Raw genomic sequence first — 22,749 nt, 5'->3', positions numbered from 1 at the left:
ACTGGAGTATCCCTTCATCATGCCATCAGCAGAAGTTAAAAAAAGCACTTCTCTGCTGGTTTTGTGTAACTGCTGCTTGCTGACAAATTGGCTGAAAGCTAATCTTTCAACTATTTGGGAGAGGATTTTTTGTGGCATTTACATCCTATTGTGAGGGCACAGGGTGTAGCACACCAAATTTCTTCTTGCTTAGGAAGATGTTGCTTTCTCGTGGTGATTAAGAAAAAAGAAGCATCTTTTTCTCTTCCGTTTTGCCCCTCGGCAAAACTTTGGGCAACTGTTTTCAGAATAATTTAGCGCTAGGCACACACAGCCTAGTAAAATTTTCATGGATATGATTTCTCTTAAATGAAACAATGGCACAAGCAAAATCTCATAAGAATTCATCAGCTGCTGATAGGATACGATTTTGGTATTTCTGTCCAAATTTAAATAATGCACAGAATAAAATGTTTGTTCTCTGTCTTTATTCATAAAATCTTCAGTACTAAAACAAAAGTCTAACTGAGACAGCACCTATCTACCCTGTCACCTACTAATTGCCTACATTTAGTGATGATATACTCTTTTTCAAGTATAAGAGTAAACAGAGCTCTAATGCAGCCTGTCTCACTATTAAAACCATTCTTTGTTGCCAGAGTAGGTTAGATGGAGCAACACAAAGTCTAAGCTCTTCTTTTTGTAAGAACAACAATGCCAAGTATTCCCCTGTAGAGAAGATGAATAGAGCTATACAAAAAAAGTGGCAGCTTTACAATTGCTTTCTAATAATTCTATACAATTCAATAGAAAACTGAGTCCACTACTGAATTTCTGAAGGTGGGTCAAGAAAAGTAACAATCTCCATGCAGTTCTGTGGGAAACAGGAGTTATTTCTGTGCAATACTGTAGTTTTCACTCTTAACTAGGTTCCATGACATTTGCAAAAGCAAATTGCTCAGTAATTTAAAATGGAGAACAAATAAGAAGTTTTGCCTGGGGACTTTGTTTCCCTACAGAGAAGAGCAGTACAGCTATGGCAAATGTTTGAGGCACCACTGGTCACTTCAGGAGCAGTTAGATAAACCTTCTAAATTGTCACATAGTATTTTGTCTACTAAACTTATACACACATTTTATATTCTATATGATCTCTGTAAAAATGCAGCAAAATGAAAAGGTTAGTTTTAAAATCAGGAGATTATACGAGGTTTGTTGAAATGCCAACTTTATAACTTGAGAGCCTTTGTTTGGGTAGATATTTAAAAAGAACAGAGAAGTTAATTCCATAATACTTTGAAAAATGAGGCACCTTTTTTTTGCTTTGAATTCATCATCAAGTTAGTGGTTGGCCAGTTTTTAAAAATAGCTTGTTACATATTTTCAGATTATAATTACTAGAAAATTATGGTAAAACAGTAACAAACTGTCAAGATCAGACTCGAGTTTACCACTGATGTGTATTGTTTCTATATCCTTAGGGACATGAAGCCTTTTGAGGAGGCTTTCAAGAGGAAGAACTAATAGATTGCTCCAAAATTGATACGAGCTTCTCTGGGAAAAAGAGCGGGGCCTGGAGGACCTGTGATAGGGAGCAACTCTTTTCAGATACCTGCATTAAATCTCAGACGTGCATTTCTGCCAGCTGCTGCAGAGCAGAAGATTAGCAGACATGTCCATAGCACTCAAGCAAGTCTTTAATAAAGATAAAACTTTCCGTCCAAAACGCAAGTTTGAGCCTGGAACCCAGAGGTTTGAACTTCACAAACGAGCGCAGGCGTCTCTCAACTCAGGCCTGGACTTGAAAGCAGCTGTGCAGTTGCCCAGTGGAGAAGACCAAAATGACTGGGTGGCTGTTCATGTGGTTGACTTCTTCAATAGGATCAACCTCATTTATGGAACTATCTGTGAGTTCTGCACAGAGAAGACTTGCCCAGTGATGTCTGGAGGCCCTAAGTACGAGTACCGGTGGCAGGATGACTTGAAGTACAAGAAGCCCACAGCATTGCCAGCACCCCAATATATGAATCTTCTCATGGACTGGATCGAGATGCAAATCAACAATGAGAACATATTTCCTACAAGAGTAAGTAAGTGCGAGGAAGATGTCCTAAAGCATAAACTGCCTTTCATTCTGTGTGCTAAGCATGTTCTCTTCCCACCTTCATTTTTAGGGACATTCAAGTCATTAAACAGCAGGTGGGGAGGAGGAGGGTTCAGAAATAATGTGAAATGTATGAAATGTTAACTGTGGCTGCTAGATAGGGTGGAGTTTGTTAGTCTTAAATATTTGTCTCTGGTGAGCCTCTGGAGTTAATCAATGAGGGTTGTCAGCATTGCATTAATACCTTCTTGTAAGCTAATCAAATTTGCATGGCTTTGCACTTTGCCTGTCCACTTAGATCTCGAATGGATACAGTATTTACAGTGGATGAAAAGCAAAACTAAAGCTGTGGCTGCATGGAAAAAAAAATTACAAAAAAAAAAAAAGACAGATACCTTAGAGATGTCGATGTACTTACATGATTTTTAGCAGTTTTAATTAGTGGGTCCTAATTTACTGCTTTGAAGTGGAAAAGCTGGGAGCTTGCTGTAAGATGTGAACTTGTTGTGAGATGTTGTATATTACTACTTGGCCCAGACTGGTACCAAACAAGAAAATAATATGTTTGGCTTAGTTCAGCCCAATATTTTGCAGTTTATATACAGATAGAGCCTGTGGCTAGTTGGTAGATGATGTGTCCGTCACATTCCTGACCTTTGAAATACATTATTCTCAGCCTTGACAGCTATTTGTCTGGACAAACTTGTGGTTTGTTTCCCAGTTCCTACCAGTTCTATACTGATAGGTAGAAGAATACAGTAACTGTATTTTTTAATTTGGACTTTGACAACACAGCAAGAAGGAGGATTTCAGAAGAAGCAGTATCATGTATTTAGTGTAGTGAAAAGTGCGTTTGATTTCTCAAGCATTTGTTGGTTTATGTTCCATCAGGATGAATGATTTTTGAAATTTAATGTGGGTTGAAGATGCAGAGAAATATGTGATTTTGCTTCCACTGGCATTTCTGCAGGCTTTTATACCAAGCTTCCACCTTGGAGTATTCCAGTATTGCTCTGTTTTCTTGTGGTTTGCATATGCAGGAAGTGTGGTATGTCAGCAAATATGGGGAGCAGGTAGCACACAGGCATGCTGATGGGTTACTGAACAAACAAATAATCTGTAACACACAAGCTTTCAGCTGTACATGCTCCCCCATTTTATTTGTAGTAAGATACTTCTGGAGGAACTTTTATCCTGATGGCTTACCTATTGTAAGCCTAAGAACTCTCAAATCTCAATCTACTGTAAATACTCTCAATCTACAGGTTCTTTCCTCCCAGCAGCTTCTGCTGTTGTTGATTAAATCAAACCTGAAGAAACTGAAGAAGGGTAAAGACTTCTTGTCTCTAGAATGGGACTTGACTCTGATAGAAGTCAAAACAGGAAACCTTGATGTCCATAAACATCTTTGTCTCACTTTGAATTGACTCAAATGAAGGGGAAAACTCTGCTTGAGCCTTCATGGAGTGTTGGACTGTGCTATGTTCATATTGCAGACCAAGATGACTGGACAGACCCACAAAGAGATTTTCTAGATACCTTTGGGACATTATTCCATAGAGCGGCACTTGTACCTGTATTCCTCTCTCCCCTCCTCTTGAGCCTTTTTTGCAGATACTCTACTGACCCCCTGCACACTTTTCTTTATCTTTTCGATTCACTGGTTTTCATATGAAACTATTGGTAAAATTCCTTGGCAGGCCTTAGATCTTGCAATTCAGAAACATATATACTGTGTTGAATGTGTTCTTCTGGGTACCTCTTCTGTCAGCAAGTCCCTAGTTAGGCACTCAAAACAGTCAGTGGGAAACTTGGATCTGCTCCTGGGGTAAGTAACCTTTTCCTTCAAGAGAATCTTTCTGATTTATTTGCAGATCAATCACCTATTTGTAAAATGGAGATGATACTACCTACCAGCCTATCTGAGTACTGCTTATAAAGCTGTTGAATGCAATGCAGTCACTAGGCATGTGTATTGTATTTGTATTTCACAACTGATCAGAGAGAACCTTTGTTATTGTGTTGGGTACTGTTTGTTCCTACATGTTCTGCAGCAGCCTCTGGTTAGATACACCAAAGAGTTCAGAGGCAGAGTACTAATGCAAACCTCTGTTTATGTTGAAAATAATGATCGTTCGTTCCTTAAGCAGCTGAAGTAGATCTTGGAAGATGATATACCCAGAAAACAAAACATGCTTATATATGTCCTTACTAATAGTGCAACAGTTTTAAAGCATTGAGTGGCTGTAACTTAAAGAGATTAATTTGAATCTTTCTAGTCTGCAGATAATTGTTCTGAAAAAAATGTATGTCTAGTGGATGGTATTTGGGCTGACTTCTCCACTGGCAAATGAGTTTGGTGAAGAAACCCAGACTGGATTAATAAGAGTTGATCACAGAAACACTGAATACACCTTTCTCAGCTTAATCCTAATAAACTTTTCCTCTTTCATTTGACATATCTCATGCAAACAATCTAAAAAGAGTTTTCAAGAACTGTGATTAAGCACAGTTTTCACTGAAGAGCTAGTTTCAACGAAAATAATTTCAGAATAGGGATGGCCAGGTGGGGGGGGAATCTTCTATTTTGTGATGGTATTGTTCCACTGTTGTTTAAAAAAAAGACCATAAGTGCAGTTGAGTTATAAATGTTATAGATGTTGTATTAACCCTCTCAGTGCCTACACTGACACTACGGCCTCTGGCCTCTTCCCAATCGCTCTACGTCCTATTGTCTGGTGCTATTTCCTCTCTTCCTCCAGTCATTTCCTGGTAAAGAGCCTCTTCTCTCAGCCACTCTCCTACTAATACTGAGCTGCATGGCAGGAAACAAGGGACCCTCATATGGGAATAGAAGAACTGTCAAGAATTGTGTGCAGGTGACAAAAACAGGTGCTGAGTACCGGGATTACTTCTTTGTATAGCAAAACTTTAAAGACTGTCCTTGTAAAATGGCCTCACAGTCTGTAGAGGATTGCAGACATTTCCATTATTCTCAATTTCTGTTATCCATTTTAAGTGGATTTAAGGCACGTAAGAGACTGACAACTCTGGAAACAAGTTCTGCATGTAACCACATGCAGACCTGTCTCAGCCCTCAGTGTGTGGGAATGCAGGAACAGAACAGAGGAGAGTCTGTATGCCTGCTCAGGCCACTCTGGTGGAGGTATCCATATTAGTCCCAAACATGCATTTTTGTAGTGTGCTTGAGGTTAATTTGGCTTTAGGGTAAACTCTTTTTCTTCAGTAGATAGTAATTGCTTTTCCAGGCACCTAGCAATCTCACAATTTAACACTATTCAAGGCTTATATTTCGCAGGCTCATATAGACAACCTAAATATTTTATAGCCTCCAAGTACCTTTTCTTCCCACTGTCTACTTTTTTCAGCTCTATGCTTTTCTGGTAAACAGTCTGAAGAAATATTTTGGAGTTGAAAAAAGTAGATCCTTAAGACACATGCAGGTTCTTTTGAACTGTAATCGTCAGCTTTCATCATATGACTTTGGACAGTGTCAGAAAAGGAGTTAAGAAAGCAAGCAGCTTTCTTAACTAATTCTGTCTTGTTTGGATTTTCTAGTGAATGAAATAGAGTTTTTTTCTGTTGTAAGAGTCACTGGGAAAAATACACAGATATTTAAGGCCACAGGGGATTATGGCATTTATTCTCATCTGACCTCCAGCATAACACAGGTCGGAGAACATCACCACATGTACCTGCAGGTCTAGGCCCAGTCCTTACACACACACACACAGAGTGAGTTGATTCTGACCCATATCAATAATTCAGTGAGATTTGGATCCAGGATCTCACAGTGTCATCTTCATCCTTCAGGGTTTTCAAGACCAGGCAGAATAAAGCCCTGAGCAACCTGATCCGATGGCTATATAAAGTAGCATGCTGGGCTGCAAACCTCCCAAAATCTGTGCCAGCCTTAATTATCCTGTGACTCCTAATTCTAATTTCAACACTGCCAGGCTACCTGAGGAACAAGATCTAAATTGATTAATAACTGGTTAAGCAGTGTAAGAAGCTGAAATTTGACATTAAAGGAAGTACAAAATCATTTTTAAGTTATGAGACTTTTTGTAGAGGAGGATCTAAAGGGTTATTAAGTTACTGTAGTAAAATAGCCTAATTATGGCTTATCAAAATGAAAACATACTTTTAAAATGTTTAAAGCTAGGATTGCAGCTGAAAAGTTACTGTATCTTTAGAAATACACTGGCTGGTCCATGTTTGACTAGTAAATTTTGATAGCTATCAGCTTCAGAGCTTTTTGCACAGAGCATGTGTGTGATGCTGCTTCCAAAAGAGGAGCCCAATATGTTGCAACAATGCATCTGCAAAACCAGAGCAAGATTCTGGAGGGCCCTTGCAGGTATGATTCAGATTTTTCAATGGTTTCTTACTAGTATTGAGCTAGAATTTTTCTGAATCTCTATCCAGTAATAAAAATTACTAATTAGGTCACTTTTCTGCAGGGACAGGAGAGCAGCTGACTGGTGAATAGGCTCTGCTCAACTACTTTTTCTGAGCAAAGGCCTCTTCACAATACAGCCTGTAGAAATGTGAGGAGAGTGGCATCATTCGCTTTTTCATACAGTTATCCCTGTCTCAGTGTTGTTCCAAAGTATGAGGAGGTGTTTGTGGTGTGCACAAAGTAGCATTTGCTGGCACTTGCTGCATATACTTTTTCTTCATTTTTTCCCAGCCACTGCAATTGCACTATCCAGGAACTGCAGTTGCTTCATGCACACTTGCCCTTCAATAAAAAGAATGTATAATCTCTTTAGATGGTTCGTTTCTTTCTTTTTTTAAGGCAAAGCTTCGCCAGGGGCCACAGGGAGCCGGAATATTGCTGCCAGGAAGCGTGGTCATTCAGTCATCCAGTGATGGACACATATAGCTGAAGACTGATGTAAAATCCAAACAATCCTTTCAGCTTAATCCTTACACCTGCCACACTATTGCCGGATTTGGGCTATAGAACAGCTTTGTTTTGTAACACTTATCTTCTTTTCCCTGTTGCTGCCCTTTCTTGATCGCTCCTTCAGCATGGATGTGCTTGCCAAGAGCTTTGAATTAACCACTAAGTGCCTGGAAAATATCAGATAGATACTTTACTCCTAGATTATATGTCAGACCTTCCTCCTCTCCCATTTTTCCAGTTCCTGTGGTTCAGGATCTAACTGATGCTTCTAAGTAAACTAAGCTGGTGGATGAACCAGCCCACAAACTTAGCATCCTTCAAGAGTATCATCACAGAAGACTGATGAAAATTGCCTTGACCCCATCTGGATGGTGAGTGATGCAGTTTACTAGAAGCTGCCTATCTGGTCTTCATAGCATTGCATTACTTTCTTGCAGACTGATTTTACTTTGGAGCAATTTGATTCCCTATTTTTGTCTGATATCTAAAGTGCCCTGAGTAGTTTAGGTATTCTACTTATACAAGAATAGGGACTGAAGTTTAGGAGTAGTCTAGGCAATCCTCAAGCCCAATCATTGTTGGCAGACAGGTCATTGCTCCCAAAGCTATCTTTTCCAGGTGCCTTGCTTAGTGTATCCTCTTGACCTGTTGTTGGATGCGCCGTTTCAGGTATGTATATCTCCACTTCCAGCTAAGACATGTGAATTAACCCTTCATTAATTCTTCCATCTAGTTCTGATAATAATAGAAAGTATTTGCAGTAGAAAGTAAGTGCAAATTCTTTTGCACATTCTTTGCTTTTGCATGAGAAGAATTTGGCACTCCTGGTATGAAGGACTGCTGACTCACCTGGAGAATGTATATTAGAAGTCTGATGCCTCATATGCCATATTTTCTGTATTATGGTAATCATTAAGGGCTAATTTCTCTAATTCATAGAAAAGCGGGTCTCAGTAGCTTTCTTCTTCCATTCTCCATGCTCCAGAAACTTTGAAGAAAAAAACAAAAACAAAGAACTTCAGTGGTAGCAGGAATGGTTGAGGGAAAGCTCATGGGGAGAGGGATGTGTTAGCTGGGTTTGCAAAAACTGAAAGGTTTCAGGATCGCTGCTCACTCTGATACTGTTTTGGGAGGAAGAAAGAAGTACAGAGCACCTGCAAGAAGTGGTGTCCCACGTGGGAACTGAAGTGGTCTGTCCAGTAGCTGCTATGTCCCTTATTCTTGAGGAATTTAGCTCTCCAGCACATTATGATTGCATATGCTGTGGGACAGTACTTAAATTAGTCTCTTAGAGGATCAGCAAGTCTGTAACCACAGCTTCTATCCTAACTGAGCTGGTGACCTCTTCTCTTTAGATACCTTCACAGCAGGCCTGATGTCTCCAGTGTCTTAATTCTATGGCATGCTGGGGCTGAGTTTGTGCCCAACTCAAGAGTGTGAGAAATGTGATGCCTTGCACGCGGTTTGCCTTGGAAAGTGGGTTTGTGTGAACTGAGTACTTCGCATTCTTCAGTTGTGTGCATTCCTTTCCCTTATGAAAAAGGAGAATAGCTCCTTATTTGAAACCTTATAAAACAGACTTTGTGTCATAGGCTGCAAAGCTGAATATGTGTGGGAGTAGAATTTACATATCATAATGACCTTGCTGGTTCATTGTTTGGAACCCAAGCAAAATAAGACTCACAAGTATAAGTTTTATTGATGACTACTTTTTTGTTTATTTTGCCAAATTAAAGTTGTTATTTAACCTCAGAAATATAGCAGAAAATTCATGGTTGTCCCTACTCCCACAAAGTATTTTCATCCTTAAGGTCAGTCTTTTGAGGACAACACTGGTACTTTGGGGGCCAGTTTTATTCAGAATCTAGCCAAAGGAGAGACGTATTTCAGGGGGATCTTCAGCTCCCCAGACAAATAGTAACAATCATCAGAATGAACTATAGTCATAGAGGTATGAAGTTAAAATAATTTTGTCCTGTTTAAAGTACAGTCTCAATTTGACTTCACTATGGAGTGGCTAGATTGCCACTTAGCATGTTTCTAAGGGAACTTCTGGAAGGTTTAAGTCAAGGACAAGGTCTTTGCTTCAGCCAGAAGCACCAACACTGCCTTTAAGTTTGGCCATCTTTCAAATAGAATTTTGGCCTTCCAGATTCACATAGAGTATGTAAATAGAGCAAAATCAGAAACCTTAGGAGAGGAAAAACTCATTAGTTGCTTTTAAGTAAGCTTCTCCTGTCTTTTATAGGTATTTTTTGGAGGAAAGTCAAATATGTATGTAAAAAATACATGGTTAAAAACCCATTGTGTGGATAAAAGCCATGTGTGACCCTTTTTATCATAATGGTGTGGGCAGCAGGGCCCGGGCAGTGATCTTCCCCCTGTACTTGGCAAGGCCCCACCTTGAATGCTGTGTTCAGTTCTGGGCCCCTCACTACAAGAAGCACATTGAGGTGCTGGAGTGTGTCCAGAGAAGGGCTGGTGAAGGGTCTGGAGCACAAATCTTATGGACAGGACTACATAAGCTGTCTTGAAGCAACAAACTTCACTTTTCCATTGACAGTTAATGTACCTTCCGTGTGCCTAAGCAGTGCACTGAGAGACGCCAGATGACTGTTGTTGTGCTAGAACTCACATTAACGAGAGGATCCCCAGAGAAAGGCTCTGCAGCCTGACGGTCATTCACAGGCTCTGTGTCACAGGGATGAACAACCCTTACTGTAAAAATTCTTGTTACAGTGCCACAAAACTTACATGCGCAGCATAAAGGCAGTGGAAATATCAAATAATTTTCTGTATTTGGCACTGTTTGTATGAGACCCCACATCTTGCAATTACTCATTTAAACTATGAGAATTGTTTTTGAGTAGAGAAAAACCACAAAAGCCAAGGTCTAAGTTGTTCAATTTTCCCTGAAGACTAACACAAGGTGCTCTCCAGCAGTTGATTTACCAACTGGTAATTGGTTCCTCTTCGTGGTGTTTCACGTGTCCCTCTTTAGAAGTTTTGATTCACTTGGAAAATCTTCTGAGTCATGCTTAGAATCCTTGGAATATGATACCTGTGACTATTTTGTATGACTGAGCAGAAAAACCCCGTTGCAGGAAAGTCAGAGATTAGAAAAGACCTGATAAACGCTCAGAGCATCTCAGTAACACAGTGGAATAGGAGTGAAACAGGCTTTACAGACAATGCTGACACATGATTTTTTTTTCTTTCCATCTCACATTGAGTCACATGTCTGAGGAGCTCCAGGGAGGCTGTGCCCTTTCATATGCTTGAAAATATGCAGTGGAAACTTGTATTTCATTCTCATAATGTGAACCAGTGGCACTTTGACTCATTAGAAACAAAGGGAAGGTTGCCGAGACATCTGGAGTCAGATAATCAAGAAGGGAATAAACAAAGACAGTTAATAGTTGGAAGGGAAAAGGGACAACAATGAACAGATTATCTTTGAAAGACAAATCACTCATCTGAATATGGAAAGAAGCACCTTTTCTTGTAAGAAGCTGGTGTTCAGCTGAACTGAGAAACATGATAGTTTACCAATAAATGTATACTGTCAACATCAGCATGGTGAAATAGCGGTGATTGTGGTTTTTAAAGTATCGGCTGCAGTCAGCCTTAACAGAAAGAACTCAGTCCTCTAATAGACAAATCCCTAAATCATGAAGCTTGTAGCACTCAGAAGCAGATACATTTCCTAACCATGTGCTGAGTGACATCAAATCTAAGTGCCAGTGAACTTTTGGGCATTAAAACAATACATCTGTTTAGAATTTATATGCTTTAAAATTAGTTGCATTCCATGACTACCTTTCTTTTCACATCCAGAGCCAAAATTTTTGATTAAAAAACAGTGCTTATTTTAGTATTCAGGTTGTGTTGTAACTTGAGCTGGTTGAGTAGCAGTTAACTAACAGTATATGTTTTTGCTGCAGAGATCACAAACATTTGTAAATGTCCCAAGGCATGGCAAAAGATGTCAAAAAACTAAAAAAGAAAAAGAAGATACAGTAATTTAACTGTCTTCTGAAAAAACAACAGTAGAAAAGGAGAAAAAAACCCAAGAACTTCTTGACTCAAAGAAAAAGGGGTTATTCACTCATGTGGACATTTGCCACCAGGGTTGTGATAAAGTTTTAGTTTGGCATGGTTCATGCCTCCTGCAGGACATTGAGGATGTCTTTCTAAACATTCAGCTGCTTGCACATGAGCTGAGAAGTTTTACAGTAAAGCAAGCAATGATATATATATTCAAGATGCAAAAATCATCGCATGAAATGTCGCCTTCAGCTAAAATGAAGGATTTCCTTGTTAATCTCTCCTGTCATCGGCCCCAGCTTATCCTAGCATGTCTCCTACTATAAGGCCTCAGCTGTTAATGCACACAAAACTTCTTTTCATTCCATTTAAAATGTGTCTTAAGAGTTCCTCTTAAAATAAAATTTAAAAATCTTTTCATTCTCAACATGGATGCTGATGACAATGCTATTTGGGTTTTTTTTGAGCAGGCTTTTCGTTATGGGAGATTTTATAGGGCTGATTTACAAAAGCTATGTTTGTTTTATCGGTATCATAATGCTGGGTTTCATAAATATAAGAAAACAGAGTCAGGCTCTAGCTGCCATAGACTTCCAGTGAGATTTCTGAATCTAAAATCTGGCTGATTTTATATGGAATAAGTGGGAGCATTAAATTATTGATTTCTGTCATTGGAAGTATTTCAGAGTGTGTAGGCCAAAACAGAGAAACAGAGAAAAAAAAAACCCAGTTCTTTTCATCAGTTCACTGTATTCAATCCTTAGCCAAAACTGTCCTAAAGGTCTGGGAAAATTTCTCCAATAGGTGGGTTCTTTAGACATACACCAGTACCGCTGTAGTGCACCAAACCCACTTTATGGGATGTGTAGCATGGGACAACAAAACTGGATTTCTGCTTTGACAAAGAATCTTATGTCAAGCAGCTGCAGAGATTATACAAAAAAAAATATAGCCTTTTTGAAAGCTTTTTTTACTATTTGCCTATTTTTTTGACTTTGAAAGCTATTTTGACTATTCCTTTATCCTACAGATAATCTTTGTGGCCCTGCACTGGACACAGTTCAATTAAATTCATGTCTTTCTTCCACTGAGGAGCCCAGAACTGGACCTAGAACTCTCAAGTGCAGCCTCACTAGGGCTGAGTAGAGAGAAGAATCACCTCCTTTGACCAGCTGCTAGTGTTCTTCCTAATGCAGCCCAGGACACTGTTGGCCTTTTTCACCCTGAGGGCATATTGATCAACTATGGTCAGCTTGATCTACCAGCACCCAAAGGTCCTCCTCAACAAAGCTTCTCTCCAGCTATGCAACTGCCAGAAGGTGCTGGTGCCTTGATCGTTCTTCCCCAGAAGCAGGACTGTGCATTTACCCTTGTTGAGAGTTCTGTCTGGGATTTCTCTCCGCCTATTTTTCCAACCTCCTTAGGTTCCTCTGAACAGCAGCACACCCATCTGGTGTATCAGCCTCTCCTCCCAGCTTTGTGCCATTTGCAAACTTACTGAGGATGTACTCTCATCCATCATCTAGGTCATCAATGGAAAGGTTAAACTGTGTTGGCCCCAGTATTGAGCCTTGAGGTACACAGCTCCTGGCTTGCTTCCAGCTGGACTTCATGGCACTGGTAGTAACCCTTTGGGCCCAGCAGCTCAGCCCATTTTCAATCCTTGTCATTATCCACTTTTCTAACCTGTACTTTGACAGCTTTCTGTGAGGGTGGGAATACAGTGGCTTCACTAGAGGCAAGGTAAAGAACATCAGCTGCTCCCTCCTTTATGTGCCCAAATAGTGACCTCATTGTAAAAGCTACTAGGTTGGACAAATGTGTTTTCCCCTTGTAAATCCATGCTGACTACTCCCAAAACCTCCTTGTCCTTCATGAATTTAAAAATTTGTTCCAGAAAAACTTTCTTCCAACACTGTTGATGCACAAGAAGTAGAACTTGTCTGAACAATCCTACCTGCCATCGTCCTTATCATATTAGCCCTCCCATCCCTCCAAATCCTATTACTGATAGAAAAACTTTCTTCCAACACCTTCCTAGAGACTGAGGTTCAGTGCCCTGGAGTTGCCCACACTTCCTACTTACCCTTCTTGAAGATAGAAGTGATCTGTGCTTTGTCCTAGGTAATCAAGACTGGCTCTGGCATGACTGACAGTTCCCTCAGCACTTTCGGGTGCATCTCTTCAGGCCCCATGGACCTTTGCATTTCAAGTATGCTTAACTTTTTCCCAAGCTAGTTCTCCTCCACGGAGGGTAATTACTCTTTTTTCCATACTTTCACTCTGTTCTCAGAGGCCTTGGGTTTGTGAAGGCCAAACTTATTAGTTAAGACTGAACTCTAGGAAGGCACTGAGTTTTCTGTACCATTTATCACCGGTTCCTGTGCTCCATTCAGCAGCAGACACATATTTTCCTTTGTTTTCTTTTTGCTGTTTATATACTTGTAAAGTCCTTTTTTGTTGCTGTTCACGTACTTTCCCAGATTCAACTCCTGTTAGCAGCAGCTTGCTCATCCATCTTGCGGATGTAAGATTTTCTTCTGTAAGATTTTTCTGCTTGATTTCTTACTTGTCAGGACAGACCTTTCTTGAACTACAGAATGTGATCCTTGCTTATCAGCTAGCCCTACTGGAACCTTCTTCTCCACAGGATTTTGTCCTGGGATTCTTCCAGGCACATCTCTGAAGAAGTGGAAATGTACTTTGGTGCAGTCCAAGGCTGTGGTCTTGATTTTTGCCCTCCTGTTTCCTCTTAGGACCCTGACTTCCACCATTTTATAGTCACTGCAGCCGAGGCAGCCTCCAACTTTCACATTTCCCAATAGTCTTCTTCTGTCTTCTTTAAGTATCAGACCTGGCTGAACACCTTCCCTTCTTGGCTCCTCCACTATGTGTTCCAGGAGGCTGCAATGCACTTGAGAAGTATCCCAATTACATAAGCCCTACTGGGCAGCCCTTCCAGTAGATTTTAAGGGGGGTTAAAGTTCCCCTGGAGGACCAGAGGCTGTGATGTTAAACTTCCACTTGTTTGCTGAATGTGTTAATCTGCTTTCTCCTGAGCAGGCAGGTGATAGCAGGTACCCACTACAACAGTGCCCATGTTGGTCTGCCACTAGTCTTAACACAGAAGCTCTTGACTGTCCCAGGGCATTTCTGTTTGCATTTCTATTGCTTTTACACAGCAGGTCACTTCCCCACCTCGTCATTCCTGCCCCTTCATCCTCAAAAACCCGTGTCTCTCCATTGCAGCCCTTCTAATCATTCTACCAGTGTTTATAATGTGGTTGCTTAGAATAAATGTTACAATTTCTGATGTGCTTATAACTGCATTTTAAGTGGAATTTTGTGCTTGGACTTCAGTTGCTTAACATAGTCACAGGTAAGCAGGGAAAAAGGATGAGCAACATTTACTGATATTATGAAGTTATTCAAGGTAGCAGGACAGGGATTGCAGAAAGTAATACTATGAGATTACTTATATACTGAGGAATAAAAAAAAGCAGATATAATTCAGTGTAGAAAAGTAAGAAAGTAGTTCTGATTTCTGTGTAAAACAATCATCTCTGAGGTGATTCTTACCATGCAGATTCAGAAAGACGGTTAGTTCCAACAAATGTGAAGAATAACTAGATAACAAGTTTGGAGCAAACCAAAAAGCGTAATTATACAATTGTGTAAATCCCTGTTTCTCCCATGCTTTCTCTTCTTATCACAAAGAAAGTAATTTTGAAACTGGAGAAGTTTCAGCAAAGGCAAGAGCAATAAGCAAAGTTTTAGAAATGCCTCTGATTTAGGACTAGATGAGTTGGCTTAGAGATGTCTAAGAGAGGTGGTCTGATGAGCAGGGTATAGTATGAGCACTACAGGCAGGGTTTGCCTGTTTACTGCCTCTTCTAACCCAAGAACTCACCAGGGAGAGTAAGGCATACAAGATGCACAGTCCTGGGCAGACTGTGGAGCACCTTGCCAAAGGAAGCTGTTACTGGAAGAACTACAGACAGATTTAAGGAGTAGCTTGTGAGTCAGTTTGAAAAGCAATCCATACTACTACTGAATAGACAAGCTATAGGAAGCTCAGCAAATCACTTGAGCTGAAAGTGGTCAAAGGCAAGGAGGGCATGAGGAGAAAGCATCATACATAGAATACTGACTTGAACCAGAGCAGTTGTTTTCATATTGCTTATGAATTAAATTTCATATTTGTCTTTAAGTCCTTTGGGTATATTTACCTCTACATCTAATTCAGCTTGGACGAATAAGTAGAGACAATGGAAGCAACATAACCCAAGCTACTGCTGTTCTGTATTGTCTGTTGCACCTTTCTGACAGACAGTACTTCCTTTGTAGCCTGCTTGTGAACCAGTGCCCAGAATGCTGCACTTTTCAGCATGTTCTAGTAAACCAGCACTGATTTAACTTTTAGAGGTAGATCAGTATATCATAATAATAGCAAAGTGTGTGAAGGGAGTGGAGTGACAGGTTGAAGCAGTAATAGCCTATTGATCTGCTGTGCTGCATGGTCTGTCTGCCTGAGCTGGAAGTTTTGTAGAAGACAGACACATTTGTGGATGATAAGCTGAAAATCTCCTTTATGTTTGACAGTGTAGTAGATCTTTTGTGCTATTGATGCAGTGCTCCATGGAGCACTGACTGCAACTGGCTTCCCCCCCTCCGTTACAAACTTTATTATAATAATCATATTTTCAAGGGTGGTAATAGAAAGGTAAGAAGTTTTGTAACACTGCAATGAGAAATGTTTGTTACACTGGGACATCCCATATAACTTTCATTTTTCACCTCATGTGCACTGAATTACTTTAAGAGGCTTTACCACTTTAAAAATGTAGGAGTTTAGCAGACGTCCCATAGTACAGCAGCTCCTCTAGTTTTACAGGAACAAAGCAACCAACTTATTTAAGATTTTTTTTTTATTTTTTAAGGTACACCTTCCTTCTTCGAAGTGTTTGGCCAGGCAGTACAATCATAGGAAATTCTGGAATTCTGGACATAATTTTCCTGGGCTTCCATGCATACTAATTGTGTCATTTTGGAAGAAAAAACTGTTCACAGACATTTTATGCAGCATCCAAAAGGGAGTCTGAGTAAAGCTTTATGCAGAAATGATCAATGGAGAATAATTGTTCCATTTCTTCCTAGAGCTTGTATTTTTGTGGAGAACTACAGTTGTCCTTTTTGCAAATACTGTGATAGAGCAACCTCAGTGTTTTCCATTCCAGTTCTGAGCAATGTGCATTTTTCTACATGGATCACCCAGAAATCAGAAAGCATAATTTTCAGTAGATTTTAAGCTTTACTTACCTAAAAGTAAGCGAACTTAAAAAAAAAAAAAAAAAAAAAGAAACTTAAGCTAACTACTAAGTTAGTTTAAGCTTAAACTTCATGGCAATTTCAGTATGCCTGCTGATTTCTATCACACTGCAGGGTCTATGCTTAAGGATAGTTGCTGAGCCAAGACCACCTTCAGCCTTCATCCTGTTTTAGAGACAGGAAATTCTAAGTGTCCAGATACCTCTAAAGCTGCCAGCTCTTTGTCAGGTTTTACACACGTGTTTTATCTGTCCTTCGATGTCTTAGCTTTCAGGCTGTGTTAGTTAGGTGTCTCCATATACATACCCATCAACTTAAAAGGTAATTGATGTCATGCACCATATGAGCAGTGGCAAAGATCACGTAAAATTAAACCTATAGGTAAAAATGCACAGACATTAAACATGAAGAGAAATGAATGTTTGCTACTCAGATGATTAGCATTAAACTTAAAAGTGTATGTTTTACTCTGTTACTGAAGTGGAATAGTCAGCCTTGCCTGGTGTAAGGGCGCGTGGTCTTACTGCAGGTTTCTAAGACTGTGCTGAAATGAACAAAAAAAATCCCCATAAGTTCCACCTTCAGTTATATTGTCCGTGTGTAATGAAAACAATGTGAGGATCTGACCAGTGTTTCAGTTTCAGGTACCAGGTGAAGGGAAAAGCAGAAGTGTAACGCACCCACTGAGGAGTGCAGTGGGAGGTGTATGCTGTTTCTCATAAAAACATATTTTACTGATTTGTGTGGAAAACAGGCACCCTGAAGAAACATCATATAATTCTCTGTTTGAATTTCTTGAAGCTTTCCATTTATGAAAATTAAGGCCTAGTGACTTTTCTTGTTCTTCTTGTGAATGAAGTAATAGTTAATTCCTGAGAACTAGCTTCTAACTTCTAGAAAAAGATATTAAGCTAAAATAATCTTTGTCTTAACTTTCCTTTCACTTCTGTGATATTCAGTAGGCATGAAATGAAATAACAGTAGATGTTTACAGACAGTTTTCAAGACCCAAAGCAGAGTTCATGCAGCTGAAGGTGTTGCAATGTAGAAATGTTCTTTATATAGTAGTTTAAAGGTCTGCTGATAAGATGGTGTTGCCCATGACTAGTGGGGCCTAGTGGGTTTCTTCTAAAGGTAGTGTTTGAGGCTGTCAAAAATCTTTTATAGTCAAAGCTGTGGTGAATGGAAATTGGATGATGGATGCTGAGTTAGGGAAGGACTCAGATTGTATTAACCCCTTAATCTGAGGAAGATATATTATTACTCTGGTCAAATCAGAGTGCCTCCCTTTCTGAGCTGGGTTTGATAATAGAGCAAATCAACTTATTTTTGGCTAGTTATGTCTTAAAGTAACTCTTTTATTTGTTTTCTTCAAAAGCTTTTGATCCAGTAGGGCATTTGATGTTTACTGACTTTTTTTTCCAAATTTTTCTTAGCAGATGAATCTTGCAAAAGTCGTTGGTTAAGGTCAAGTTAAGTCAACCTTTCAGATTGTTTCTGTAATTGTTCTTTGATAATGACATTAACAATTATTATTATGCTTATCTTCTCTCTTTAAAAGAAGTAGGATACTCTTTCTCATTGATTTTTCAGACTAATTTTCAATTAAATTAGTGGCAAAGCTTCCTTTGATTTCCAGGTACCAGATGGAGCCCTAGGCATCTGGAGAGAGGATCTTATCTATTCATGACATGTTGGAATAATCTGTTTAAATGCTAGTGGCTCCTTTTGCATGGACAATAGTAGGTTTTGTGTGCCTTGTAAATCCAAGCATCATTGGCCTATACTTTAACAGTAAAGATAGTCTTATAGGGGCATATGCATTCAAAATATTCAAATCCTCTTTATATGACTTTAATTCCTCTTTTGGAAATATGCTGGATTCAAAACCTGTCAGTTAATGATAGCTTTTCTGCAGCCTTCACTGTATGAGTGTGTGGGAGTGTTTTCCATGTGTGGATTTGTGTGTGCACATGCTTGCTGACATAACCTGAAATTTCTTGGAAAGTGCTGTCATCTGTGAATGTAAAGTCCTGTGTACTCCTATTCTAGAGTGATTTGAAATGGCTTTTCTTCTATGAGATGAATATTTACTTCAGATGAATGTGTGCTGCAAAATACAGGAGCAGTTCAAGAAGCAGGACTTGACCCACTGGGCTACAGTCATGCTATGTCTTCTTTTGCCTTCTGCCACTGCAAGTCTTCTTTTCCTTTCAGCACAGTGGCTTCAAGATGACATGAAGAGTACTGCCCAGATTCATCAGTCTTCTGTTGATAAGTATACTTCCCTTCAAAACAGTAGAAAGAGATTTAAGTGTTCTTAGCTCTAGAAATACTGCCAAAAAAAAAAAAAAAAGAGTGATATGTAAAAGGCAGACAACACTACTTTCTCTGGCCTCGGTCTGAAATGAAAAGAGTCACCAAAGCCTTTGGAACTGAACCTGATGGAACCAGTGCATACTGGGCATGTGCTGATCATTCCATTAGTGTTTGCATGGAAGGGAGAAACTCTTGCCTTTTCCAGTAAGGCAATTCTGAGAAAACAAGGAAAGCAAAACTTCGAGTGCCTGGGAAGATCCTCAGTTGAACAAGAGCATGGACTGGCAGTACCTGAAGACGGAGTAGCTCAAGCTGCAGTTACTTCTTCTGAAGGGTGAATCTGGCTTAGCATTCTGATGTTTAGGAGTGCTTGAGTGTGCTGGGAGGGGGCTGCCTGGCTCTTTTTTCTTCACTGATAGGTTCATTCAGTTTTACCACCCTTTAACAATATCATGAAAGCAATATCGTAAAAGCAAAAATAGTTAAACATATAAAAGCAGATTTGAAAGCCTCAACTGGTTCTTGCTCATCAGCCTGCAGAATTTTCTCCGAGGACACTGGACTTTATTCTAGGCTGTGCTGTTGTAAATCAGCATGGACTTAGCACCTAGTGTGGAAAGCCAAAACCATATCGTTACCCAGAAATTGTCAGTCCTTGGCAAGTATTGTAGGAACAAAGCTATTAACAAACCTCTGCCAGGTGAGGAGAAACATTTTTCCGTTGATAATTTGGCCAGGCTCCAGTTTTGTATGAACTTACTTTTTCCTTACGTTCTTTTATTGGGTTAATAAACTCTTTTTTCCCATCCTAAGCTGTTTCACTGCCAAATGGCTGCTACACCTTCTGTCCCAGAAGAGGCTGCATTTTTTTCACCTGTACTATAGTTTCTGTTCTCTAAATTATCCCAATGGATCTCCAAGCTAATTTAGAATATATATATATATATATATATATATATATATATATATATATGTAGGTATGTATGCCATACAAAGTTACTCAAATACAGCAATCCAACAGACCTCATTTTGTTACTATGGTGAAGATGGATCTTCCCAGGTGGTTGAGTTACACTGACACATAATCATGACTCTGCAGCTTTTTATGGCAACGTTCGCATTGCCTTGAAGAGTTGTAGATCTATTCTAATGGCTTTATCAGCCTAATTATTATCTGGGGTAAGACTAGCCTTGCTTGGAACAGGCAGGAGTGTTCTCTGGTATTGCAGTGCTTCTCTTCTGTTCATCTGCAGAATCAGAAGTAATCAGTTATGAGGAGGAGGTAAGATTGCATTCAAGTAACAGCCATTGTAAATTTGCATAAAATCCAAGGGATCTGGCTTGTGCAGGGAAGGAATTTAGGTCTCTGTCCTCTCGTTTCAGTCAATTCTGATGCTTTGCATACTTAGCTGTTTCACAGTATTTGCATTATAAGACTTGTCTTCTGGTGAAATTAGCAATTAAATGGAACATTTTAGTGCCATCACCCATTTCTTGAAATACAGCAGCAGAGAGAGCTTTTATGTATGTTCAAATACCGCAAAGCTTCCAACAGTTTTCTGATTTGTAACCTGCTCCATGTAGAGTTCTCTCCAGAACAGCACATCAATACTTTTGTTGAACAACTGACAGTGGACTTGCCTGCTGATTTATTCTCTCAAGAGTAACACTGTTAGAAGTAATCCCACTTAAAAAGAGAAAAGTACATCATTTTGCTGAAAAAGCCATATAATCTCAAGAGTGTTTTCCTTCTCTCTTTGATCTGACAGCAGAAGGGAGGGCAGTATCATGAGGATGTAGGTACATGGTAGTCTAGTTTATCTCTAATATTTTGCAGCTGTCTGCTTATCTATGTGAGGAATAAAGTCCAGCAAAACTGACATTGTTTTCATTGTCCTTTGGACAGACAGTTCCTTGACTGGCACACTCTGATAACATTAAACATCAGCTTAGATCAAGATAGGTGTTTTTGCAGCAAAGGACATATTTTGCAAATTCTTGTGCTTTGGGTACATGGGAGGACAAGCAGAAGGGTTTTATGCAGCTACCTTCTCCACATTGTTAGATTCCGGTAATGCTGTTTTCTTGCTACTTATTACAAAATTGGAAATGATTCTTACTTTACCAGGTTGTTATGTTTTTAAGCTGCGTTTGCTGTAGTATAGTGTCAATGCTTTTGCTAGTGGAGAACTCAGTCTCTTTTTTTTTCCCCATGTGTATTTTTAAAAAAGAATGAATTATGATTGTGGCCTGAAAAAGGACTTTCAAATGTGCAGCAAAATTTCTATGCACAATTGCGAAAGGACTTACCAGCTTCCCTTGAGTAAAGCAAGACTTCAGACCACACAAATACTGAACATCAAAAGTGCTCATGCATCTGGCATCACCAAAGATTTAACTAGGGAGTCATTTTCCTTGCAGGCTGCAGGCAGAAGTGTGAGCCAGTTGAGAACCACATGTAACATACAGCCAAAAGGCTGGGTTGTTCTCTCTGATTCCTCAGTATTATCTTTCTGTGACCTTATAGGTTCTGACTCTTGCCTAGAGAAAATCAGGCCATAAAGACCAGCTGTATAATGACTCTTCTTCTGTTTCATCTCTAACCTGTGCAATTGACCATCTTCAGGGAGATTATAATGCGTATTGGAGCAAGAAGATTCAAGATTGTCATATGTCAGATGAGATAAACTTTTTGCCTGTTGCATTCATCTCAGACCTTTAGTTACCTTCCTTTAGCCCACCTAATTTAGTTGCTTTAACTTTGAGTGTTTCTTATACCACCATTTATTTTTTTGCATCATACTAAGAACAGTTTTTGTATCAGCGGGATTTAATTAGGACCTCCATCATGGCATTAAAACATCTGTGTTTTAAATCAGCAGACCATTAACTTACTGCTAATCACTGCATAAGATGGTCAGCACACTTTCCCATGTCATTGTGACCAGCTTTGTGAGCTGATAGCAGTCATAATTGTGCCTTCAGGGAGTGAATGTCATGAGGGGAAGGCCATGACGCTCTCTGCAGTTATGTATGTGGAATACACAAAGTAAGAAAACAGATCAGTGTCATGATTTATTTTGCCAGCACTATGCTGTATGTCTATTTGATGATGGATAGATTAGATCTGGATGCTCACTCCAGCACAGGAGCAGATCATCTGATAGCAAATTAAGAACATGTAAGGAATGAAGTTGATAGCCTCAGACAACTATGGGTTAAATCTGGCCAGTTTAAGAAAGAAAGAGAAAGTCCCTCTATTTTCTGACGGTTAAGAAGTTCAGAAGTGGATCAGGCAAGTTGAGTTTTGGAAGTTGTAACCCTGCTCATTGTGGGGAGTAGCCTTTTCCAGCAAGTAAACAGAAGCAAAAAGGTTAAAGGAATATGAGGAATCGGGGGAAACAATGTGGTTTTTCCAGTATGCTGCTGTGGTGCAAAAACAGATATGATGCTTTAAAGGCTCTAGATGTCCACAAACAAGGCCAAAAGGGAGAACCTGCACCAGCAGTGCATGGTGGTTACTGTAAAAAGAAACATGGAGTGATCATTGTGAGTGACTGTCTGTTAAGGTGCACTGGGATACCCACCTACCAGCCTGATAGAGAGTCATAAAAAGTTTGCTGCCTCCCAGGGGCTGAGATTCATTGTGTTGTCAGGAGGGCACCCCAAATTGTCAAGAGCACGGCCTATTACCCGCTATTCCTTTTTATGTGGGTACAAATGACACCACAAGCCAAAAAATAGGTAGAATCAAGGAAAACCATAAAGGCCTGGTGAGGCAGATGAGAAACACTGGTGCCCAATTCATCTTCCCATTTATGCTCCTGATTAAAGGAATTGGGACAGCCAGAAGTAGATGCATAGTGCAGATCAATGTTCTTGTGTCTGGTGCTATTGAGAAGGTTTTGCTTTTTATTACAATGGGTTGTGCTTTAACAATTGTAGCCTGTTAGTGAGAAATGGGATCCACTTGTCTAAAAAGGGCAAGAGAATCTTTGGGAGCAGGCCGGCCAGTTTGGTGAGATAGGCTTTAAACTGA

The 22,749-nt window shown here is 39.7% G+C and overlaps 1 protein-coding gene and 1 long non-coding RNA gene across 9 annotated transcripts in view; both read left to right on the top strand.

Moving 5' to 3' along the window:
- The window catches only part of MOB3B (MOB kinase activator 3B), a 90,409-nt gene that overhangs the window by 39,161 nt on the left and 28,499 nt on the right, over window positions 1-22,749 (top strand). For 7 of the 8 annotated variants that reach the window (XR_001875072.1, XR_001875069.1, XR_001875070.1 and 4 more), the window contains one exon: window positions 1,461-2,069. Coding sequence is in view for 4 of the 8 variants with exons in the window: in XM_017816452.1 (XP_017671941.1) it covers window positions 1,652-2,069 (418 nt within the window). In the remaining 4 variants the exon portion in view is untranslated. The remainder of the gene's footprint in view (window positions 1-1,460; window positions 2,070-22,749) is intronic. The other variant, XM_017816453.1, reaches the window with a different exon arrangement.
- LOC108498119 lies at window positions 2,788-13,066 on the top strand. The gene is made up of 2 exons (XR_001875073.1): window positions 2,788-2,828; window positions 12,961-13,066. It is a non-coding gene; the product is annotated as an uncharacterized LOC108498119 (long non-coding RNA).

Source organism: Lepidothrix coronata, unplaced genomic scaffold (assembly GCF_001604755.1).
Source record: "Lepidothrix coronata isolate B3197 unplaced genomic scaffold, Lepidothrix_coronata-1.0 Scaffold55, whole genome shotgun sequence".
Taxonomy (NCBI): Eukaryota; Metazoa; Chordata; class Aves; order Passeriformes; family Pipridae; genus Lepidothrix; species Lepidothrix coronata.
The sequence above is the reverse complement of the archived record's forward strand: the minus strand, read 5'-3'. Positions and strand labels throughout refer to the sequence as shown.